The sequence below is a fragment of the Lepus europaeus genome, chromosome 2 (assembly GCF_033115175.1).
Source record: "Lepus europaeus isolate LE1 chromosome 2, mLepTim1.pri, whole genome shotgun sequence".
NCBI classification, from domain to species: Eukaryota; Metazoa; Chordata; class Mammalia; order Lagomorpha; family Leporidae; genus Lepus; species Lepus europaeus.
The window spans coordinates 155,463,219-155,489,342 of record NC_084828.1 but is presented as its reverse complement, the minus strand read 5'-3'; the positions used below and the strand labels follow the sequence as shown (position 1 = coordinate 155,489,342).

Here is a 26,124-nt window from a genome sequence, read left to right as displayed (position 1 = left end):
GGGGGAGAGAGAAAGGAGAGAGAGAGATGGAGAGAGAGAGAGAGAGACAGAGAGAGGTCTTTGATCTGCTGGTTCATTCCCCAGGTGAGCACAACAGCCAGGTTTGGGCCAGGCCAAAGGCAAGAACCCAGAACTCCATTTGGGTCTCCCACATGTTACACAAGAACTTAGGCCATCTTTCGCTGCCTTCCCTGGCACATTTGATTGCAGTTCTTCTGAAATAGTTCCTGAGAAATTGCAAGTGATTTGACATCAGCTTCATAAATATTCTTTTGAGGCTGGGCTAAAAGAAGGCATAAGCATAGGTCTCACGTACCAGGCAGTTAAATCTGACGGGGTCATGGTGGGAAACATGGGAGAAACAAGCACTGAAATGACTTTCTTTATATGTTAATGGAGAGGAAAGACACCCTAAAGATACAGAAACACTCAACCAAGAGCCATCTGGTTGAAGAAGAAAGACCTTCCTTACCTAAATGGCCATCCAAAGAGTTTATGTCTGAGGAAGGGGTGTGAAGGAGGAAAAGAGGCCATGCATATTTGTCAGAACTCTGCCCTAGCAGTGTTGCGTTTCACTCCCAGAACCCTTCCTTCTCCTCCTCCTCCTCCTCTCCCTTCCCTGTTCCCTCCCCTCCCCCCCTTCTTCTTCTTTTTAAAGATTTATTTATTTATTTGAAAGGCAGAGTTACAGTGAGGCATAGGCAGAGAGACAGAAAGAAAGGTCTTCCATCTGCTGGTTTACTCCTCAGATGGCCCCAAAGGCCGGAACTATGCCAATATGAAGCCAGGAGCCAGGAGCTTCCTCCAGGTCTCCCACATGGGTGCAGGGGCCCAAGCACTTGAGCCATCTTTTACTGCTTTCCCAGGCCATAGCAGAGAGCTGGATTGGAAATGGAGCAGCCAGCACTTGAACTGGTACCTGTACAGGATGCTGGCATTGCAAGCAACGTCTTTACCTGCTATGCCACAGTGCTGGCCCCAGAACCCTTCTTATATCTTGTCCACTTGAGCATGACTTGATGGTAACTGACCCCATTTCAGATGCCCTTGGTCTGAGGCATTGGCTTGTCCCTGGAACCAGCATTAGTTGTGAGTTTCTCACACACAGCATCTATCCAAAAAAAACAAGACTTTTCTCAACATGTGCATAATTAGTTCTTGGTTTGATAATAAATAAGCAACTGCAGGAACTACAGAAACTATTGAGAGATCCTTGATTCACCATTAGGAATTAAGCATACCTCATGCAGAGTAGGTGTAATATTAGTTGTCTTAAACTGCAACCAATGTTGCAATTTAAATTAACCCATCCAGGGCATCCCAGACAACTGCCAGCATTGCTTGCTCCAGGAAAGCTGAGAGTTCTTTTCTTTTCTTTTTTTTTTTTTAATTTATTTGACAGGTATAGTTATAGACAGTGAGAGAGAGAGACAGAGAGAAAGGTCCTCCTTCTGTTGGTTCGCTCCCCAAATGGCCACCACAGCTGGCGCTGCGCTGATCCAAAGCCAGGAGCCAGGTGCAGGCCCAAGCACTTGGGCCATCCTCCACTGCCATGCTGGGCCACAGCAGAGAGCCAGACCAGAAGAGGAGCAACCAGGACTAGAACCTGGTGTCCATATGGGATGCCAGTGCTGCAGGTAGAGGATTAACCAAGTGAGCCATGGCGCCGGCCCGAGAGTTCTTGTAAGAAGTCGGAAAAGGTGTAGGCCAGTAGAAACTGAACAGAGGGAGAAGGTCTCCCCTGGTGACATTCACCAGTCTACCACATCTGAAGCAAAGTGGTCAACTCTAAGTGGGTGTGCAGCCTAGGTCTCTTAGTTAATGGAACTGTGGATGAGCCAGTGGTGATATAGAGGAAGCAGGATCGAGAAATAGGAACTTCATATACAGACTAAAGGCCAACTGGAGACTCATGTTAAGAGGCAGTAAGGAACTTGAGTTTAGCTTTTACAAGCAGTCCTAGAAGTTCAGCTAACTCCAGGGCACAGTGAAGGGCCCCTAGCTTTCATATCCTTGAATTGTTAGATGAATGTCACCCAGGAGCCACTCGAGGGTCTTAGGAAAGGGCCTTGACAGCTCAGTGGGGCCAATGATGCCCCAAACCATTCATTTTTTAGATTTCTTTTTTTTTTAAAGATTTTATTTATTTATTTGAGAGGTAGAGTTACACAGTGAGATGGAGATACAGATAGAAAGATCTTCCATCTGCTGGTTCACTCCCCAAATGGCTGCAACAGCCAGAGCTGCACCCATCAAAAGCCAGGAGCCAGGAGCTTCTTCCCGGGTCTCCCATGTGGGTGCTGGGCCCAAGGACTTGGTCCATCTTCTACTGCTTTTCCAGGCCATAGCAGAGAGCTGGATGGGAAGAGGAGCAGCCGGGACTAGAACGGGCACACATATGGGATGCCGACACTGCAGGTGGAGGATTAACCTGCTGTGCCATGGCACCAGCCCCTAGATTTCTTTTTAACAGAGAAGTAACATAAAACAGAAATATTGATCTTTATCAATTACTTGATGTACTTTTTCACATACAAGGATTTTGACGTGCTGCACAATAGTGTCAGATATGAGTTCCTTTTTTTTTTATTTTAATTCACAGAGGTTGCTAAATCTCTCTCTTAAATGGAAACAGTATTGATAGACTTTTAATTCATATAAAAGACTTACTTTTCCTTCTCTCTTCAATAGGAGCCGGTGACCTCATCCATAATAGACTTCCCAGTGAATATCTTCGAGGCAAGGATAGACAGCGAGCCCTGATTGCAGCAGTTCGACACCACTTGAAGAAATTTAATTACCAAAACTTTGACACTTTGCTGGCAGCCTTTAGGCACTATGACAAGGCAAGTAGGAGAGCAGAGGCTATGGTGTAATGCATGGGCTTGTGGTTCCCAGCAGGCTTATGTCAATCAGGGCTCAGCAGCTGGGGCCCATGGGCTACTACCTGTTTTTGCAAATAAAGTTGAACTGGAACACAACCATGCCTATGTTGTTTTAAGTCAGGTCTGTGGTTGCTTTTGCAAATGCAGAAGTTGAGTGGTAGTATCAAAGACTGTAGCCTGCAAAAGAAAATGATGTAGATGAGTGATTGTTAAAATGTGGTTCCGCTGCTGTCATCTGTGTTACCTAGGAACTTCGTAGACATGCACATTCTAAGGCCCACCCCAACTTGCTGAATTAGGAACTCTGACTTGGAGCCTAGCGATTTTGACAGATGGTTCTGGCTTTGTGGCACAGTGGATTAAGTCTCTGCTTTGATGCTGACATCCCATATCTGGGTACTGGTTTGAGTCCTGGCTACCCCTATTCTACCATCTTTCTGCTGAAGCACCTGGGAAGGCAGCAGGTGATGGCCTAAGTACTCTGGCCCCTGCCACTCAATGGGAGAACCCATGGAGTTCCTGGCTCCTGGTTTTAGCCTGGCCCACCCCTGACCTTTGCTGTCATTTGGGGAGTGAGCCACTGGATGGAAGATCTCTCTTTCTCTACCTTTCCATCTCATTCTGTCACTCTGCCTTTCACGTAAATAAAATCTTAAATAAAATTTTACTAATTATATAAGGACAACCATCTACAAAGTAGTAATCAACTACATTTTCCTCAAAAGCATATTTAAAAAACTAAGTGTTTGGTTTTTAGTAGAGGCCAATTTCTTTTTCTTTTTTCTTTTTGGATTTATTTTATTTATTTGAAAGACAAAGTTACAGAGAGAGAGGCAGAGCCAGAGAGAGAGGTCTTCCATCCGAATTCAAGAATTCATCTGCTGGTTTACTCCCTAGCTGGCCGCAATGGCTGGAGCAGTGTCGATCCGAAGCCAGGAGCCAGGAGCCAGGAGCCTCCTCCAGGTCTCCCATGTGGGTGCAGGGGCCCAAGGACTTGGGCCATCCTCCACTGCTTTCCCAGGACACAGCAGAGAGCTGGATTGGAAGAGGAGCAGCCAGGACTCAAACTGGCACCCATATGGGATGTCGGTGCTTCAGGCCAGGGCTTTAACCCACTGCGCCACAGTGCCAGCCCTGAGACCAATTTCTATTAATAGCTTCAGAATTAATCTTCAGAATTAAAATAGGAAAGCTCAAATAACTATGTTTCACACTTTCCTCAAATCTGGACATCTCCCAAATATGATGTTTGCGGAAATTTACATGTCAGTGACATGACTAAGAGAACCTGCCACACTACATAGTGCCTGGCTTTTAAAAATTCTTCATTTTAAATGTAATTGTAAGAAATATGATTACTTTAACAGTTGTTGATTATCTGAGTAAACCACTAGGCACATTCCTTATGATGAAATTAAATTAAACAGGAAGGAAATTACTTAGAGTCATTTAATGCTGATATGCCGTTTAAACAGTTAAATTTTACTGCGCATAGTGTAGTGCTCAGAGTCCTTAAGGAGCATTTTTTCTGAGAGGCTGCACTGAGGGTCTAGTACAGCTGTAGATAAGTTTTATTTCAATCCTGCATTACCGAATGCCTAAATTTAATTTAATGGAAAAAACAATGCACCAAACAATTATTTCCTAATTGAATCTTCTTGGCTTATAAAATTAATTCTATTGTTTATTGAGCACTCAAAATACAACTAAAGGGGCCAGTGTTGTGGTGCAGTGGGCTAAGCCTCTGCTTGCAATACCAGCATCCCATATGAAAACTCTGGTTCAACCTTTACCTAATATATACTAAATTGATCTTCTGTATACAAAGAGAATTGAAAATGAATCTTTACATGAATGGAAGGGGAAAGGGAGGGGGAGGGGGGAGGGTTGCGGGCGGGAGGGAAGTTATGGGAGGGGGGAAGCCATTGTAACCCACAAGCTATACTTTGGAAATTTATATTCATTAAATAAAAGTTTAATAAAATAAAAAAAAAAAAAGAAAAAAAAATAAATAAATTAAAAAAAAAAAAGAAAACTCTGGTTCAAGTCCCGGCTGCTTTTCTTCCAATGCAGCTCCCTTCATACATGCCTGGGAAAGCAGAGGGAAATGGCCCAAGTACTGAGGTTCCTGCCGACCACTTGGAAGATCCTGATGGAGTTTATAGTTTCCGGCTTTGGCCTGGCCCAGTTCGAACCATTGTGGTAGAATAGAGTGAGAGTTGAATGCTACGATAACGTCAGAGATGCAACCAGGGATTTTGGCTGTTAGCTATCATGGACTATGTAATTGATGATGGATGGCCTTAGCAAGTCAGTTGATGATTTTCTCTTTGTATAAACAATTGTCTAATAAGCATGTGTAGAACTCAGTAATTCATGCTCACTTAAGGAATACATTTGTTGCCAATATGTAAACATTGTTAACTTAAAACTACAATAGTTTGCTAAAATGAATTTGCTGATAGGCCTTGGTATTCTCAGTTAAGTTCAATAATTGTGTCCAGTCCTTGCTTTTGGACGGGTTGCATGGAGTCAGTCCAACTTGTTTGTCCGTGCCACCAGCCAAGGGTGTTTGCTCACCCCGTTAAGTGGTGATGATGGGGGTTGGGAAGACATCCAAAGGTATACCATGTGATCACTCTCTGCTAATTCCAAAGCATTTCTTGATGTGGTTGTGGAGAATAGCATTCAAATTGTGGTCAGAATTGCCAGGCATTCATTTCTATTTGTAGTGCTTCTGACAGTTTGGAGGAGCTGTGTGAGAACATTTTTCTTTATGTTGCAATCTTCAATGGGTGTTCTGAAAGATAAAGTATCATAATGTCCCTCACTCCCCTGAATATCCTAGATCTATGATGTCTTCTCACCAAGAACACCATTGCTACTTTCCTTCTGTTATCACAAAATTGGTGCATCCCATTTCAGTAGCTATAACTTTATTTTTTATAAATTTGAAGGGCAGAGCATCAGCAAGAGAGAGAGAGAGATAAAGAGGCATATTCCATCCATTGATTCACTCGCAAAATGTCCACAATAGCTGTAGCTTGGCCAGACTATATAGGTCTCCTACCTGGATGGCAAGGTATTGGGAAAGTATCTTCTGCTGCTTTCCCAGGTGCAGTAGCAAGAAGTCAAATCAGAAGTAGAGTAGCCAGGGTTCAGATCAGTACTTAGATATGGGATGCCAGTATTGCAAGCAGCAGCTTATCCTGCTACACCATAGCACTGGTTCTTGTAACGTCACCTTTTCTCTTGATTATTCCCTTTTTTCACCCAGACTTTTGGGTGCAAGAGGGGCAAAGGAATTTTTAGCAAAGTTTCAGATGCCCATTTCATTTGCTATTTTGGCCATTATAGGACTTGGTGAGCAATGCACTCAATCAAACCCAAGACCACATCAACCCAACAAAAGAATCAAGTGGCTGAAATATTTGAATCCCTTAAAATCCTGTTTGTGTCTGGCTGCTACCAAGAGGTTAGACCACCCTTGCTGCCTTGGGGTTGCTACTCAGGGGGAAAAGATGTGTCATAACAGGAGGGACAGTTATGATAGACTCCTGCATTTTCAAAATAGGCCTTTAAAACCCTCACTTCTCTTATTCTGATTATTGTCCAGGAGGCAGCCGAGATGTAACAATTCTTGAGGATAGTAGCATCATAAAGCAACCCCAATAGCTGAATCCAGACACCTCTTTACCCTGCCCAACCTGGGACTATATCCAAAGTTATGATAATTTCAGTCTTCACCTTCTTATAGTTTTTCCACATACATGCATATCTGATACATGGGACCTTTGATACTCCTTGGGGACAGAGAGACTTTGGTTGCACTCCTAATCTTCTTTCTGCTTAAAACAGTTAAATTTGGGGTAAGGGTAAGGGAGGGACTATGGGTACAGAAGGCTAGGGTGGCTCAGCACCAGGAAGAGAGAAACATTTGGGGCTGGGCAGTGTGGCACAGCTAGTTAAGCCATTGGTCTGCCATACCAATATCCCATACTTGAGCACCAGTTCAATCTTGACTGCTCTGTTTCCCATTCAGTCCTTGCTAATGTGCCTGGGAAAGCAGCAGATGATGACCCAAGTCCTTGGGCCCCTGCCACTCACATGGGAGACCAGGATGGACCAAGCTTGGCTGCTATTGCAGCCATTTGAAGAGTGAACCAGCAGGTGGAAGATCTTTCTCTGTTTCTCTCTCTCTCTCTGTTACTCTGCCTTTAAAATAAATAAATAAATCTTAAAAAAAGAAGCTCTAACTCTGAATTTTGGGTGGTATGGTGATGTCATGTAGCTCAATGAAACAAACCACCAATGTTTGCAGTCCACTGAAAGCCCTGTTTAAAGCAGCAAAGTTGTTACTGACAACATCTGTTTCAGTTTTGGGGATCTCTTGATTCAATAGCCATACCCCATATTGCTTTTCAGCCAGGGATGTGGGGTTTGCAATTATGGTTGACCTAGGCTTATAGCAGAGACTTTTAAGAAGGAACCTACCTTACCTGGGGCATTTGCACCTCCATCGTCAAGACACTGTTTCATTCTGTTTCAACACAGTGCTTAGGAAAGCTTTCTAGGAATGAAGGTCTCACTGTCAAGAATTTGCCTAGAATTCATAGGGTCCATCTCATTGGGCAATTTCTCATTCTCCAGGAGTCACCTCCCCCAGCACTGTAAATCTAGTCTTGGGTGGTATGAGCTTGATTACTGCTCAATGACTCATTTATGGTTTCCTTTGGGAGAGATTTCCTTTCTGGGAAATCTCCCTGGGACGCCATACCTCCTTTTTTTTTTTTTTTTTTAAGATTTATTTATTTATTTATTTGAAAGTCAGAATTACACAGAGAAGGAGAGCCAGAGAGAGAGAGAGAGAGAGAGAGAGAGAGAGAGAGAGGTCTTCCATCCGCTGGTTCACTCCCCAATTGATTGCAACAATCAGAGCTGAGCTGATCCAAAGCCAGGAGTCAGGAGCTTTGTCTGGGTCTTCTCACACAGGTGCAGGGGCCCAAGGACTTGAGCCATCTTCCACTGCTTTCCCAGGCCATAGTAGAGAGCTGGATCGGGAGTGGAACAGTTGGGGCTCGAACTGGCACTCATATGGGATACCGGCACTGCAGGTGGCGGCTTTACCTGCTACAGCAGCTATGATCCACTGCAAAACAACACCCTCTCTTCCCCAACTTAGACCTTTACCATGATCCGTGAATGGATTTGAGTTTGGCTTGATAGAATGCAGGAGGGTGAATGATATGCTGCCCCAGCTATTGCCATTCCTCCGTAGCAAGCATTGTGTGTACCACTCCCTCACCTCCCACATGAATTAGCTCCTCAGAAATGCCTTCACACTCAGCGGTGGTCCTTCTGCACATAACTGTTGTCTGAGAGGAGGCAAGACTTCTGCCCTCCTACCCTCTGCAAATGGCTCTTTTTTTTTTTTTTAATAAAGAGTTACAGAGAGTGACAGAAGTAGAAAGAGAAAGAGAAGGAGAGAGAGAGACACAGAGAGAGGGGGGGGTGTCACTCTTCAGAGGTCTTCCATTTGTTGGTTCACTCCCTAAATGGCTATAAGGTCTGGGGCTGGGCCAGGCTAAAGCTATGAGCCCGGTGCTTACTCTGGATCTCCCATGTGGATGGCATGAACTCAAGCACTTGGACTATCTTCCGCTGCTTTCCCAGGCCATTAGCAGGGATTGGAATCGGAAATGGAGCAGCCGGGACTCATGACTCCAACCGGCACCAATATGGGATGCCGGCGTCACAGGTGACAGCTTTACCTGCTATGCACCAGCCTCCAGAAACTCTTAGGGACAGTTGTTGCCATGAGGGCTGAACACCAGACTTATAATGTGTCCTTCTTGTCTATATGAGTTTTGTCAAAACCAGGAAACTGTCATTGAATCCACCTCCCTTGTATTTGGCCTTCAACTACCTTCGCAATTCCTCCTCATTAACAGGCAATGCAGTAAAGGACCACTTAGTGCCCAGTGGGAACACATGAGGTGCTGAAAACTTCATAAGCATGGAAAGTCATAGAGAGCTGTCAAAAGTGCACAACATTGGGCAAATGAAATGTCAAACCCAAATCATGGTTTTGTCTGCGCTATCACAATGTAGACAGCGTGATTTAAAGAAAATGATTAAACAAAAAGGATGAAAGATTCTGAGCCACATCCTTCTCCAGCCAGTACTGTGTGTATGTATGAGGTCGACGCGAAGAGGGTCACTGTCACTTAACATTTAACTCATCTTCTGTGAAGGTGGAAATCAAGTATTTGAATTTATGTTAGAGGTATTTTTTTTTCTTAAGCAAAATGATAGAGATGCTGCCCACTCTGTTCTGGAAGACAATGGTCATTTCTTTCTTTTTTGTGCTTCCTGTCTAACAGAAGGGAGATGGGATGATAGATAAAGCAGAACTGCAGGAAGCTTGTGAACAGGCCAGCCTGCATTTAGATGAGACCCTCCTGGACCAGCTGTTTCACTACTGTGATGTGGATAATGACGGCCTTATTAACTACCTAGAATTTGCAAATTTTCTTAACTGGAAAGACAAAATGCTTCTTAAAGAGTGTGAAGAGAGGGTCATTATTAAAGGTACTTAACTTTTGAAGGTTTGCTGAATTCTTGATATTTTCATTTTTTAAGGAACCCAACTCTTGTCAACTTTAATATCATATAAAACATACATATTTATAAAATTATTTATTTATTTATGCATAAAATATCTGTGGAAGGGTGGGAAGGAATATGATAATGTTTAGTTCCAGAGTCTCACTCTTTAATCTGTCTTTGTATCTTTTGAGTTTGGAACTTTGTATTTTTCATTCAAAAAGATTAAAAGCAAGATTTTTACATAGAAGCTCAAAACAACAAAGACAGTTCCTCAGAAAAGTGTTTGAAAACCTTTGTATTAGAGTAATTAGCCTCTCTCCCTCAGGAGAAATTAATAGTGAAACAGAATTTGACATAAGAAAATTTGATTTTTAAAATTTTGTACAAAAGTTACAATAGTCTTTATGTTTGGTTCAAATATTTTTGTGTTCACATATTATCTTCCTGTATAATTAACCATGTATGAGGATTAATATATACATATGTAGTGTGTCTATTTATATATGAGGAGCCTTCAAAAAGTTCATGGAAAAATGAGATTAAAAGGTAAGTTTATTTTGGTGGGAAGATTTTAAAAATCCATGCATAATTTTTTCATAATAATGCATTTTCCATGAACTTACTGAAGATTCCTTATATGCATGGATTTAAATTGTTTTTTGAATCAAAATAAACCTACCTTTAATTCTATTTTTCTTTGAACCTTTTGAAGTAATTCTTATTTTAAGCATATCTAAAATTACAGTGAATGTATTTTTTTTTATCTTTTTAAAATTTAACTTTAAAATTTCTACATGAAGAGATATTTTCATGAATTCAATCAATTCTATTTTTAGTTCTTTCATGCTAATGTGAGAATATTATTTCTCCACTCTGAAATTCAGGTTGTTTCTAGATATTTTTATAGGAATATGGGTTATACAATGATTATCATTTCTCAAAAAGATTTCTAATTATATTTCCTTTCTTATGAATGTTATTATGGTCCCAGAAGTAACTGTCCCTCTGTTTTCATTTTACCTTTCTAACTGATCATACCAATTTGCAACCTTATCAACCAAAGCTAAGCAAAGATTTTATATCAGTGTTGTTACCACTGTGTGTTATTTCAAACATTCTTATAATTTAGTTGTTATATAATGGTACAGTGCTTGCTTTAATTTTTGTATTTGGATTGTTAGTGTTAACTTTAAAAGGTTGTGTATGCTTTTATTTCCTCTCGGAATATCTTTCCTCTAAAAAGTGAAGGTATTACTGTTTTCACTTTTATTCCTGGATCAAGCCTTTCTGCAAGGTCAAAACCAGCTTTTGGTCTTTATTGCTGACTTGAACCCTTAGGCAGGGTGTCCTGGACAGCCTTTCCCTATCACCAATAGGAAAGTGCCAGAATATTCTCTACTTAATGTTTTACAGAAAACCCTCTCACAAATTAACAGGGCATGATGGAGTTTTTATCTTCTTGGCACAACTTAGAAAGGAGTGGAGGATAAGAAGAGGCTTGTAGTCAAAGCAGATAGTTCTTAAATTTTTTTTCCCTGGTGTTTGGATTCCAACGGCATCAACTATGTTCAGCAGAGTTCATGAGAAATTTTCTGTTTGAATTTCAGGTTAAAAATTGCACAGCAGTACTCAGCAGGTACAGAAGGGGCCCAGGAATCTTTTGTCAAGAATTTGCTTACAACAGGTGCTAACTTAACTGTCAGCTCTCAGGTACCCTCTGAGAGTGGCTTTCTGTTTCTTGAGGAGTTGTTCCCAAACTTTGCCTAGCTTTTGCGGTGAGGGTAGGGAGGTAGGATGAGATGATCTGGAACTCTGGATCTGAGTACTCCCATGGTGATGATGGGGGGAGACCTAGCTGAACCAGGATCCTGGCCTAGTCTTTGGTGAAAGGCACACTTCCCTCTGCTTTCTAGTTCTGGAGGGAGAAACGCCCTCTGGTGGTATCTGTGTAATAGCTGCATCTTTTAAAATGGTGTCTTAGGAATTGACAAAACTGAACTTCAGTACTGACTCAACAATGCAAGTACATCAAAAAAGAAAGGGAGAAGTTGGGAGGGAGTGAGGAAGGGAATATCATTATATTCTCAGAATTGTATTTATGAAATATATTAAATCTGTTAAAAATAAAAAGCACCTAAATAAATATTAAAAAATACGAAAATAATGCAAATCTATCTGCAAAAGAGGATGGTCTTACAATTTCAGCTCTACCTCAGGGTTTTGTGGGTTCTAGTTAAATAATCAGTTTCTGGGCTCACAGTGAGTTCTGATAACCTCTCTGGGTATTGCAATAATACATGCTTTTCCTACTCCCATCAACTATGTGTGGAATTTTCAACTCCAAATAATGTCTTCTCTAATCTCTCCCTAGGATACAGTCATAGAAATAACTCATGTAGTTAATGTTAGATATTAAAAAAGTCCTAATTTAAAAAAAAAGAAAAAGAAAATAAAATAATGGATTCTGTTTTCATTTTATCTCTCCAATTTGAAATTTTATTTTAGGATAAAGTGAGTGAAGTGGCAAAAGGAAACACTAGACTATGTTAAGATTTCTTGCTATGTGACGTTAGCCTGAATGTCCATTCCACTGTGGAATTGGCAGAGGTTCACACTAGCTCAGTTTCCATTGGCAAGAAGAGATTCACTGAGAAAGCTCATTTTGTGGCACCAAAAGTAGTAATGTCTACCTGGACATTTTTTCTTAAAGGTAGAAAACCAGATTGTGCGAACCTGACTGAGGCTAATGTTGAAGCATCTGAGGCAACTTTCCTGGTAAAGCCTGAAGATATTGTCTTAAAAGAACCGGGAAGCTCAGAGAAGACTCTCCGGACACTTCCGAGACCAAGTGATAGGGTTTCTAAGCATTACACAACGACTTCCTCTGAGATCAGTGCTGTGGTAGGCGCTGTGCCTTCTATCTGTAAGTATGCCATATTGTTTGATGAGTTTTGAAATGATCAGTAAGCATGGAAACAAAGTATCATTAGTCCTTACACTGTCCTCAGCCTCCATCTCCTTTAGACCTAAGTCTCTCAAGGCCTTGAGTTTGCATTCTATTGTTATGAATCTTTCCACTCCCTTTAGAATTGTACTGTTCATGGGCTGGCTGTAGCTCAGCAGTTCCTTCGACAACATTAGCTACTTAAGAATTGTACTGTTCAATAGAAATATAATTGGAGTCTTTTTTGCATTTTAAAATTTCTAGCACATTAAAAATGGCACATTCTAAGAAAGAAAATTTGGGAGTAAGCATTTGGCACGTGGTTCAGCTACTGCTTGGGACTCATGGCCTAGGTTTGAGTCTGTGCTCTGCTTTCTATCCAGCTTCCTGACAACAACGCACATCCTGGGAGGAAGAAAATGATGGCTCAGTACTTGGGTCCCTGCCATACAGGAAGGAGATCTGAGTGGAGTTCTGGGCTCCTGGTTTCTGCCTAGCTGAACCCTGGCTATTGTGGGCATTTGGGGAGTGAACCAGCAGATGGGAAATCTCTGACTCTCTGTTTTTGTCACTTTATCTTTCAAACAAACAAACAAACAAAAAATATGGGGAGAGAGACATTGGCACAGTGGTTAACTTGCCATTGGGATGCTTGCTTCCCCTGTCAGAGTTCCTGGCTCTAGTCCTGGCTATTTCACTTCTCATTCTCTCTTCTATGTCTCCCTCTTTTTCTCTGTTATTTAAATAAAAATGAAAAGAAATATTTTAAAAGTTAAAACTTAAAAAACAAAGAAAATGTGGAAGTAGTATTATCAATTGCTGGAGGATGGACAGTCTCTTCAACAAATGGTGTTGGGAATACTGGATCTCTGCATGCAGAAGTAAGACCCCTACCTCATGCCTTACATGGAAATCCACTCAAAATGGATCAAACACCTAAATCTATGGCTCAATACCATCAAATTATTAGAGAACATTTGGAAACCCTGCAAAACATTGGCATAGGCAAAGACTTCCTGGAAAAGATCTTGGAAGCACAGGCAATCAAAGCCAAAATTGACAAATGGGATTACATCAAGTGGAGAAGCTTCTGCACTGCAAAAGAAGCACTCAGAAAAGTGAAGAGGCAATTGACAGAATGGGAGAAAATATTTGCGAACTATGCAAATGATAAATAATTAATATCCAGAATTTATAAAGAGCTCAAGAAACTCAACAACAACAAAACAAACAATCCAATTAAGAAATGGGCAAAGGATTTGAACAGGCATTTTTTAAAAGAGGAAATTCAAATTACCAATAGACACATGAAAAGGCTCAGTATCACTAGCCATCAGGGAAATGCAAATCAAAACCAAACCACAGTGAGATTTCACCTCATCCCAGTTAGAATGGCTTTCATACAGAAATCAACAAACAGCAAGTGCTGGTGAGAATGTGGAGAAAAAGTAATCCACTATTGGTGGGAATGTAGACTGGTGCAGCCACTGTGGAAGACAGTATGGAGATACCTCAGAAATCTGATAATAGACCTATCAAATGACCCAGCCATCCTACTCCTGGGAATTTACCCAAGAGAAATGAAATCAGCATATGAAAGAGTTATCTGTACCCCCATGTTTATTGCAGCTCAATTCACAATAGCTAAGATGTGGAATCAACCCAAATGTCCATAGACTGAAGACTGGATAAAGAAATTATGGGATGTGTATACCATGGAAGACTACATAGTCATAAAAAACTTGAAATCCTGTTGTTTGCAGCAAAATGGATGCAACTGGAAACCATTATGCTTAGTGAAATAAGTCAGTACCCAAAAGACAAATACCATTTGTTTTCCTTGATCTGGGGTAACTAATAGAGTACTTAAAATGTAATCTGTAGAAATTGGTAGCTTTGGGATCCGCAAGGAGAGAAGGCCTACAATTCTGGGAATGGAGAGTCCCTACCCACACTTCTGGGGAAGAAAAGTCCTTTCAAGGTCCCCATGGGAGCCTGAAGGTCAACCAATGAGGATCAGACCTGCCTCAACCTTTAACACCCATACCCTGTATCTATAAAAGGAGCCCTCCCAACCTCTGATGCGTGACTTCCCTGGCCCCCCCTCTATTGCTCTGTTGGGACCAGTGAACCTCGCCCGGGAGCGGAATCCCAATAAAAGCTTGTGAATTAATTGATTCTGCCTGGGAAGATTTGTTACGCGCCAGACACCTTGCAGAAATGATATGGACACTTTGAGATGTGATGATTTTTGAATAGCCTTTGTCTTGATTGTTGAGGAACAGATATTTAATTTTTTTTATTTTTCCATACTATTTGTTGAACTCTTTACTTAGTATAGGGTAAATCTTATGAGTATAAAGTGAATTGAAAATAGATCTTTGTATAAAATAAGAATGGGAATAGGAGAGGGAGGAGGGAGAAGGGTGGGAAGAATTACTGTTTCTAAATTTGTCTATATGCAATGCATGGCTTGTAAAAGAAAGTAATTTTCATAGTAAACATTTAAATATTATTTCAGCTGTTAATCAATATAAAACTATTAAATATTTCTCATTATACTTTTATACTTTCAGCACATTTCAAGTACTTAGTAGCCACTTGTGGTGGGTGGTCACTGTGTTATACAGTTTAGTTTTAGAATGTATTATGCAGTTTAGTTTTAAAATGTTTGTTTTTCTCCCTCATTAATGACCTAGGTTACCCTATTTGTGGCATACCTACCATTCGATCTGATATTCCTGCACCCCGAATTCGTCGCATCAGTGATAGAACTAACTATGGGGAGGAGGGAAATGCTTACTCGTTACTACAGCCTACCATTTTTGCCCAGAAAGGAGTGTTTGAAAGAGATTTCTTCAAGACCAGATCAAAAGAAGAGGTATAGAATACTACTTTCTTTATACATTTATCTGTTGATGGATAGTAAGGTTGATTTCATATCTTGGAATATCAGACATGTGAATGTTTACTTGTTTATTAGTGTCCTATAAGTCTCATAGGCTTTCTTCATTTTTTTTTCTTAAAGATTTATTTTATTTCATTAAAGGCACAGTTACAGAGAGAGAGGGAGAGACAGAGAGACAGAAAGCGATCTTCTACTTTTTCACTCATCAAATGGCTGCAATGGTCAGAGCTGGGCAGGATTGAAGCCAGGAGCCAGGAGCTTCCTCTGGACTTCCCACATGGGTGCAGGGGCTCAAGGACCTGGCTCATTTTCTGCTGCTTAGTGGAGCAGCTGAGACTCAACTGGCTCCCATATGAGATGCCAGTGTCACAGATGGCAGCTTTACCTGCCACACAACACCGGCCTCCTTTCTTCATTCTTTTTAACTTTGTTTTTGTCCAACTGGATTATTTTGAAAGACTTACACTCAAGGTCAGGATTTTTCCTCTGTTCTATTCTGCTGTTGAGGCTCTCAACTATACTTTTTTTTTATTTTGTTTATTGAGTTCTGTAGTGCCAAGATTTCTGATGCATCTTTTTTGTTCTTTAATCTATTTCTTTGCTAAATTTCTCATTCATATCATGCATTGTCTTCTTAACATCTATAGTTTGTCTGTATTCTCTTGTATCTCATTACGTTTCCTAAGTGTCATTCTCTTGAAGTCTTGTCAGACATTAGTTGATTTCCATTTCTTTGCATTCTGTTGCTGGAGAGTTATTATTTTTCTTTGGAGGTGTCATGTGCCTTGTTTTTTGAAAGGTTCTTGTGCCCCTACATTGGTTTTCGTGCATCTGATGAGTCAGTTGCTTCTACCAGTTTTAGACGGTGGCCATTAAAGTATTAAGGTTTTTCTGGCAATGTACCCTAGGATATTGGTTCAATATGCTATCTTGGTTTTGGCTCCAAGTGGATTTTCTAGTGTGGCATCTACATAGCTTCTTTAGCTATAATCATTGTTTGTGATGTCTGCGAGTGTCTCAGTGGAATAGGCTGCAGGGGCAGATTCATTGGCAACTGTACAATGGACTTGGCTGTGGGTGTAGGGCTCGCATCCATGTCTTATGAATTATATGAGTGTGGTGCCACCCCATAGGCCTAGGTGGATGCAGTGAGTATGTCTAGTATGGGGTGCTGGTTTGCATCTGATGTCTGTACAGGACCTTGGCAAATAGTGTGCCCAGGTGGGGATACCTATCTGTTAAGCTGCACAGGTAACTTCATGTAGAGGTTTCATCCCTACTTACTTAGAGTCTGCTCAGCTCCTTTCTGGGGCCAAGGATGGGTATACAAGGTTGAGTGTCACTTGGTGGGGTCTCAGTGTGCTAAACTTCTGAGAATGGACAATGAAATGCTTCTTGGGGCCACAAGAACAAGATAGGGTTGCTCAGTTGCTTTCTAGGGGCCTTGATGGGCTGATCCACTCAGGAAAGGCTATGCTGTTGCTTTCCATGGCTGAGGGTGAAAGGTTGGGGCCACTTGGCTGCCTGCAGGACAGCAAGAGGGTGGATGGGGCTGTCCAGCTGTTTGCAGAGAACCTCTGCAGAATAAGCGGCTTAAAGTGTGCTCTCGAGTTCTACCTAGAGGTATGTGAGTGTTGGCAGGGCCTCCTATCAAGTTCACAGGGCTAGGCTATAGAGCTGCTAGGAGGAGCTGCCTCATAAGAACTAGGTGGGTGGGGTCTCAGGATGGGTTTTCTGTAGTTAAGTCCAGTAATCCAGCAGCTGCCATATTAGACTAATGATCTGTAAGAGCCCCACTGTCCTCCAGTGGTAAATGCCTCAGGTGTCTGTGGTGTGAGTGGCAACCACTGGGGGCCTCATAAAATGAAGTCCCTTTTAGGTCGGGCTGATCTAGAAAGCACATGGCAGGGGCTGTGTGCTTAGTTACCTTCTGTATAAAGTCATCCAGTATCTCCATGCTCTGCAATTTCCTGAGCTTCCTTCTCTTCTCTTCTCTTCTCTTCTCTTCTCTTCTCTTCTCTTCTCTTCTCTTCTCTTCTCTTCTCTTCTCTTCTCTTCTCTTCTCTTCTCTCCTCTCCTCTCCTCTCCTCTCCTCTCCTCTCCTCTCCTCTTTTCAAAAAAGATTTATTTATTTATTTGAAAGTCAGAGTAACACACAAAGAGAAGAGGCAGAGAGAGAGAGAGAGAGAGAGAGAGAGAGAGAGAGAGAGAGGTCTTCCATCTGCTGGTTCACTCTCCTATTGGCCACAACAGCTGGAGCTGAGCTGATCTGAAGCCAGGAGCCAGGAGCTTCTTCTGTGTCTCCCATGCAGGTGCAGGGGCCCAAGGACTTGGACTATCTTGTACTGCTTTCCCAGGCCATAGCAGAGAGCTGGATCAGGAGTGGAGAAGCTGGGACATGAACTGGCGCCCATATGGGATGCTGGACTGCAGGCAGCAGCTTTACCTGCTACGCCACAGCATCGGCCCCTTGAGCTTCCTTTCTTATTCTACTCTCTGGTGATGGAGGTCTTCCCCTATTCTGTACCTCTTGGAATTGAAGGGCGGGGTAATACAGCAACTCTTTCTTTTTTCCTTCTTCAAGGAATCTTTTATAATTATTAAAATCAGGTACTGTAGTCTCTCACCTGACATCCTCAGCTCTTGTAAAGAGCTGTTCAAATTAGTGTCTCTGTGGGGAGACAATGCTGCAGGATCTTCTTATTCCACCACTGCCTTGCTCTACCTACCAATATGTAAGATTCTTGATAAATAATGTTCAACTTCCTCCATCTCTCATGTATGAGATTCTTGTTGAATCTTCTTGAAGTAGAATTTTATAGGAAGCTTTTCACTCATGTTATATATTCACTAAATCCCTTGTATTTAAAATTTTTTTTTTCCCAAAACATTTAGTACTATTTTTAGTTGAGAAAAAGAGAAAGGACCAATCTCTTCCTCGTGTAAGTTCCTGATGGCTTTAGGCCTCTAGAACCAAGGCATCATGAGAATGGCCACTCTGCCACCCTGATTGTCTACTGCTACCACACAGCTCAGATTATCTACAACACACTTTGATTAAAAATGCTCTGTCCCATTGCCACATTATACGTCAGGTCATGTATCTGTTTTTTTGTTTTCCTCTCTCTCTTTTTAAACTCAAAAAACGTGGTCCCATATCCCCAGTGATTCTCTCCCTTAGGAGAAGTTGGAAGCAATTGTCTCAGAATAACCACTGGCGTGCTGGGGACCGAGAGTGACTGTGGAGCTCAGTCAGCCCAGCCCGTCCAGATCTGCACTCATTTGCAGGTGCAAAATCCAGGGAGCAACAGTTTCTTCAGCACCTTCAAATCCAGATTTGGAAAGGATAGAAAGAGACGTAGGCTACCCTCTCAACCCAGAAGGGTTGACTTCAAAGCTTACTAAATACTGACTTAATGAACGACGGTTTCATGTCAACAATGCATTCCCACTGACACTAGGGAGAGAGGGAGGGAAAATGAAGAGCAGAGGCCCCCAGATGAGGGAACCAGTATCTTTCCTAGGGGATCAGAGTGGAGATACCCCAAGACTGTGTTTTTCCTTCTCTCAAATAAAGGATTCTTCAATCTTCTGGCCTAGGATTGCCAAAAGGAATTAAGACCTCCTGCTTATCTCATGGTGCCTAAACATGCTTTTCATTCTAGATTAAAAAGTAAGAACTGAATGCTGGTTGGAATAATAATGTTAAGTTGGGAATGCAGGGGTTTCAGGGAGACCCCACCCCCCCAGGTCTTGTAGCTGGCCACTACACTGCTGATGGAGTGCTAAGTTAGTGGAGCAATGCCTCCTGAGGAGTGGGAAAGGAAATGGGGAAGTCTGGCATGACCAGGACAGCCTGGGAGCTTTTCTTTCACATTGCAGGGCATTCTTTACCTACCCTGGTTGGGAAAGTCACTGCTAGGCATGGACATATTCAGGTGTTTTTGCCGTGTTGTTGTTGCACTTCCTGGAAGCTCTACTCTTTGAAATTTCAGTATTTGATTTGAATTTGAGTAGTGTTTGGTTTGTATTTGGTTACACTGCTGATTTCCCATAAGAGCACATCATTTCTTTTTTATTTATTGGAAGCTTTTATTTAATAAATATAAATTTCGTAAGTACAGCTTTTGGGTTATAGCTGTTCTTCCCCCCATAACCTGCCCTCCCACCCCCAAACCATCAAACCTCCTACTCCCTCTCCCATCCCATTCTTCATTAATATTCATTTTTAATTATCTTTATATACAGCACATCAACTCTATACTAAGTAAAGATTTCAACAAATTGCACCCACACAGACACACAAAGTATAAAGTACTGTTTGAAGACTAGTTTTACTGTTAATTCTCATAGTACAACACATTAAGGACAGAGGTCCCACATGGGGAGAAAGTGCACAGTGACTCCTGTTGTTGATTTAACAATTGACACTCTTATTTTGACATCAGTGATTACCCGAGGTTCTTGTGAGCTGCCAAGGCTATGGAAGCCTCTTGAGTTCACAAACTCCTACCTTATTTAGACAAGGCCATAATCAAAAAGAAAATCAAAAAGAAAGTTCTCTCCTCCCTTCAGAGAAAGGTACGTCCTTCTTTGATGGCCCATTCTTTCCGCTGGGACCTCACTCACAGATATCTTTCAAGTAGGTAATTTTTTTTTTTTTTTTTTTTTTTTTTTTTTTTTTTGCCACAATGTTTTGGCTTTCCACACCTGAAATGATCTCATGGGCTTTTTAGCCAGATCTGAATGCCTTAAGGGCTGATTCTTTTTTTTTTTTTCTTTTCTTTTCTTTTTCTTTATTTCTTTTTTTTTGACAGGCAGAGTGGATAGTGAGAGAGAGAGAGAGACAGAGAGAAATAGGGCTGATTCTGAGGCCAGAGTGCTGTTTAGGGCACTAGGGCACATCATTTCTGGGGATTCTTTTAATTGTGATTATTTAATGAATGTATTCTGCAACTCATCTGTTTCTTTGGCTTTCCAATTTGCTCTTTAATCTTTTCACTTTTTTCCTCGTATGCTTTATAAAAATGAGTGACTTTCTTCTGGTAAATTTAATTTATTTTAAAATTTTGTTTTCATGTCTGTTATTCTCTCTACTCATTATATCCTTTCTTCTTGCATTCATTTTATCCTTTCTTCTTGCTACTAGTTCTTACTTTCCTTTCTTATATTTTTCCTGGGACATTAAAAACAATGTTTCTTCACTCCCTTAATCTCTCCTAATGGTTATCACTGTAGCGAGATTATGAGTAACCCAGTTTGCTGGTTTGCAGTGTACCAACTTGATTGTGCATGCATTCTCTCTCTCTGGCATCTGTACACCTATGGTTTTAGTTAAGGTTTACAATGGGTCTGTTAGATACATTTTATAAATGATTCTATTTTAAAGAACAGAAAACTAACAATCAAAGGGTTTTTGTGGCATATGCAAGGTCATAGTGACAATAAGAAACGGTGATGGAACTCAAAACTATTAAGTCTTCTATATTCAATTCTTTTTAATTGAATCTTGCTGCTTGTCTTTAAAAGGACCAGAAACACTTAGAATTGAATTTATATATTAGTTAGTATAGTTGAGCATTCTTATATGCAACATAACAAAATGATTCCTGAGATGAAAGTACTGGAATTCTGATGTTTTTCTCATTTTATATATATGATACATACTCACACACACACACACACACAAGCAAATACATGTGTACACACATACTTTTTTGAATAAACTGCAATATTTGTAGATTTTTTTGTAGAGGTTTTTTTTTTTTATATGTACGAATACTTTTATTTGGGGATAATCATTGATTCATGTGCAAGCTTCATTTTTGCAAGTTCACGATTTCTGTCATTGTAATCCTTTTAATAATGTTATTTATTTATTTTTTTATTATTTAATAAATGTGAATTTAGAAAGTACAACTTTTGTATTGTTGTGGCTCCCCCCCCCCACAAAGGTTTTTAATACAAATTTTAAAATATATAAATCTTTGTCTGCCTTTAAATGCTTTTTTGTAGATTGCAAAGATATTGTGTAACATTGGTGTCAAACTTTCTGATGAGGAATTTGAAAATGTATGGGATCTCGCATCAAAAAAGCATCACAGAGGCGAAGTTTGTGTTGAGACCATCAGGAATGTTCTAGATGAGCTACAGCATACAGAACGGATCAAGTACAAAGCAACCATGTGATATTCTGGACTTCATTAATTGGAACAAAAGAATTCTTAAATCTGTGTTCATCTAAAATGTTCAATGTATAGTGGTTTTAGCTATTCTGTAAGAATTCAGCAGTGTGGTAGGACTCATATGCCTTTATGTGTTGCTATTAAATTAAACTTTGGATTCTATATTTTATTGTTTTCTTTCAAGTATCGAAGAACTTGACAAGTGCTTGCAGAGTTAACTGTTATCTTTTCAAAAGCCATAGCTCAGGATGATGTGAGAAGCTTGGCAATGCTTAGTAAGTAGACCTAAGAATTCCATCTATTTTGGTTGGTTGTCTGAAGTCTGAAGTCTGGTTTGCGATGCCAAATTCATTTTTCTTTCAACATTTCCTTATTCTTCTCTTTAGTCTTCACTATGATACGACTTGAGCTTAATAGGTATTTTAGTCTGTGAGCATCTTAGGAAAATAAACTTGATCAAAAGGAGCAGAATTTTGATTAAAAAAAACTGGAAATTCTAGCAATTATATAAAGGGCATTAATTCTCAATAGTTATTTATGGCCAGAAAAGTACATCGTTGATGTATCTGAAGAAGAAACAGCTGACCTGCCATTAGATGTAGCCTTAGAGGGTTATTAGTAGCAAATTTTCTGAATCATTCCCCTGTTGTGGATTTTTAGATAATTAATTAATTAATTGATTTTCATTTTATTGGGTAAGACAGAGGGATAGAAAGAGAGGAATCTTCCATCTGCTGGCTGACTCCCCAAATGCCTACAACAACCCGGACTCGGCCAGGCTGAGCACAGGACTCTGGAGCTCAGTGCTGTTCTACCACATGGATGTCAGGGATCCAAGTTTACTTGAGCCATTGTCTGCTGCCTCTCAAAATGCACATTAGTGTGGAACTGGATCAGATGTGAAGTAACTGGGATTTGAACCCAGCACTCCAATATGAGATGTGGGCATCCCAAAAGGTAACCCAAGCACTGTGCCAAAGTCCTGCCCTGTGTGTGTTTTTGTTTTAAAGATTTATAAAGATTTATTTATTTATTTGAAAGAGTTACACAGAGAGAGGAGAGGCAGAGAAAGAGAGAGGTCTTCCATCTGATGGTTCACTCCCTAATTGGCCACAATAGCTGGAGCTACACTGATCTGAAGCCAGGAGCCGGGAACCTCTTATGGGTCTCCGAAGAGGGTGCAGGGATCCAAGGACTTGGGCCATCCTCTACTGCTTTCCTAGGCCATAGCAGAGAGCTGGATAGGAACTGCAGCAGCCAGCTCTTGAACCGGCGCCCATATGGGATGCTGGCACTTTAGGCCAGGGCATTAACCCACTGTGCTACAGCGCCAGCCCCAGAGACAGAATCTTCCTTCTACTAGCTCATTCCCTAAACGGCTGCAACAGTGAGTTCTGGACCAGTCCAAAGCCAGGAGCCAGGAACTCCATCAAATCCATTTGTGTCTCCCACTTGGGTGGCAGGGGCTCAAGCACTTGGGCCATCTTCTGCCTTCCAAGGCACGGTAGCAGGAAGCTGGATTAGAAGCAGAGTAGCTAGGACTCTTAACACTTGAATATGAGATTCCAGCATGGCAAGTGGTGGCTTAACCTGATGCATCCTAATGTGGCCCCCTTCCTTGTGTTTTGACTGCTGTACAAATTCAGTAACCAGGCCAGGATCAGGTGGGAATGGTGATGATGTGATACCGGGATAATGTGTTCTTTCTGTATGTCAAATAGGTACTTGTGTTGGGTGGACTCATGACTGAAGCTTCCTCAGTATAACTTAATTGATTGAATGATCAGTAATATAAATTCTCTCAGTATTTCCTGGTGGTAGACCTTGATCAGTTTGCCATCTATTAGAATGAAAAAATGCTGTTTAACTTACATGTTATGGTTTTGTTACTATTACTAAAATAGAAGGAGAACTAAAGCTTAAAAAATTGTTTTCTCTAACCTCTAGAAAAAATAATTCTATAATAAATTTTTATATGGCTAATTTATGCTAAAATTTTATCTTTTTTGATGATAATTTCAGACTTACAGAAGATTTAAAGAAGTAATACACAGAATTATGTAAGATGTGCTGGAACCTGTTTTTAAAAAGGACGCCCAGGTCAGAGCCACAGACCTTGCTGGTTCTAAGCTGAAAAGCCCTTCACTTGGCCCAGCTTCCAAAGTGACCACCACTGCGGAGGGGATGGCCAAGTAGGGTCAGTAACATTGCAGGCAGAACTGTATATTTCCTGTTAGAGTTGCCACCTGCCTTTACCTGGCCAGCTCTCCTCCCAGGCCAGCTAGGTAATGGAAGTCAACAGGGTGCCTTTCCCAAGAGGTTCACATCTCCCTTATGATGTACCCCACCCACCAGATAATTATCAAGCCCCTTCTGTCAGGTTCTATTTGCCTCTCAATCAGAAAACTTAGTTGTGGCTTAGATAGCACCTTTCTTATGTTCTCCAATAATGACTCTACCCTTTGTTCTAGACCCTGTCTAGCCCACTGGGGCCTCATTCCTTTATAATCATAGCCTCTATCTAACATCAATGGCTCTACTCCTGACCTGTGTCTATTGATGGTCCTCTTCCCCACTCAATGTTGTATGATTGTTCAGGATTTTCTCCATAGACAAACCCCTCTACCTGCAAAAGTTGAGTGGCCTTTCTCCCAGTATTGGTTGGGATCAGCTTTAAACCACGTCCATCAAACAGTCCTCACAAGGGTCCAGAGACCACCCCCCATTTCCTCTCCTCTATGAAATCCTCTCATTACCTGGTTAATGCCACTCTTAGGATCATTGGTTACTATTCTCACCCTGTCTTTTATACTACAGTGTCTGTTTAAGTGTTTACAGGAGTTGATAATGGAATGAACCAAGGCCTTCACCAACCCTGCGGTCAACCAAATGCTGTTGTAGGGATATACTTGGCTCCCTACCCAGGAGACAGGAGCTTGAGACATCACCCCATGCCAGCGAAGAGCACCTAGTCACCCCATGTCAGCAGGATGTAGCTGTAAAGACAGATAATCATCCCTCTACCCCTCTTGGACTTTTGGGACTAATGTAATCCCATACAACTTCTGCTATATATAAAACAAAAGGGGGGAATCTTACTAAAATGGCGCAGACTTATCTATGGTGTGATGTACACGCTGACAACATCTAGCCCCCGCCGCCATTGCTAGAAGCCAGGTGGCCACATGGCCTAACCACCAGTGTCAAGCTCCACCCTCATCCTAATGGGATTCGCTGCTCCTGCTTCCCTGCCCACCCTCCAGCAAAGTTTTAAAAGGACCTGCTCCTGAACACGTGGTTCTGCTCTCTCTCTTCTCTCTGCTCTGCTCCTCTCTCCTTGCTTTCCTGTCTTGCTCCCTCTAGCTCCTCTCCTCTCCTCTCTCCCTCCCTCCATCTCCCAATCTATCTCTCTCTTTATCTCTCTCTTAAGCTCTCCTTCTCCCTCTTTTCCTTCTTCACCTCTTCCCTTTGGTCTGCTGGGTTTTCCCAATAAACTCTTTCCCTTAAATTTTTTTTTTAAATATTTTAATTTTATTTATTTGATTTTTTTTGACAGGCAGAGTGGACAGTGAGAGAGAGAGAGACAGAGAAAAAGGTCTTCCTTTTCCGTTGGTTCACCCTCCAATGGCCGCTGCTGCCGGAGCACTGTGGCTGGCGCGCTGTGCTGATCTGATGCCAGGAGCCAGGTGCTTCTCCTGGTCTCCCATGGGGTGCAGGGCCCAAGGACCTGGGCCATCCTCCACTGCCTTCCTGGGCCACAGCAGAGAGCTGGACTGGAAGAGGAGCAACCAGGACAGAATCTGGTGCCCAGACCGGGACTAGAACCTGGTGTGCAGGTGCCGCAGGCAGAGGATTAGCCTAGTGAGCCGCGGTGCTGGCTATTTTATTTATTTGAAAGGCAGAGTTACAAAGAGAGAAGGAGAGAGAAAGAGGGATCTTTCATCCATTGGTTCACTCCCCAAATGGCCGCCACAGCCAATGCTAGGTGAGACCAAAGCCAGGAGCCAGGAGCTTCTTCTGGGTCTTCAACATGAGTGAAGGGACCCAAGGACTTAGGCCATCTTCTGCTGTTTTTCCAGGATCATTAGAAGGGAACTGGATTGGAAGTGGAACATCCAGGACTCTAAATGGCACCCATATGGGATTCTGGTGCTGCAGGTGGCTGCTTAACAAGCTATGACATAGCACTGGTCCCTAAAAAACTTTAAAAGATTATTTATTTTACTTATTTGAAAAAGAGAGGCAGAAAGAAAGGGAGAGGTCTTCCATCCCCTGTTATTCCCCAAATGCCTTCAACAGCTGGGTCTGGGTAGCTGAAACCAGGAGTCTAGAACTCAGTCTGGGTCTTCTACAAGTGTGGAGCCATCATCTGCTGCATCCAAGGATAAACATTAGCAATAACTGGGCCAGAAGAAGAACTGATACTCAAACCCAGGTCCTCGGATATGGAATGCAGGGGCCAGCACTGTGGCTTACTAGGTAAAGCTGCTGCCTGCATTGCCTGCAACCCATATGGGCCCTGGTTTGAGTCCCAGCTGCTCTACTTCCTGTCTAGCTCCCTGCTAATGGCCTGGTAAAGAGGTAGAGAATGGT

General features: G+C 41.6%; 1 protein-coding gene across 1 annotated transcript in view; it reads left to right on the top strand.

Moving 5' to 3' along the window:
- Positions 1–21,535, top strand: part of EFHB (EF-hand domain family member B) — a 65,345-nt gene extending 43,810 nt beyond the window's left edge. The window contains exons 9-13 of the mRNA XM_062215173.1: positions 2,692–2,846; positions 9,269–9,476; positions 12,205–12,417; positions 15,138–15,319; positions 21,362–21,535. Coding sequence (XP_062071157.1) covers positions 2,692–2,846; positions 9,269–9,476; positions 12,205–12,417; positions 15,138–15,319; positions 21,362–21,535 — 932 coding nt within the window. The remainder of the gene's footprint in view (positions 1–2,691; positions 2,847–9,268; positions 9,477–12,204; positions 12,418–15,137; positions 15,320–21,361) is intronic.
- The last annotated feature ends 4,589 nt before the right edge of the window (positions 21,536–26,124 follow it).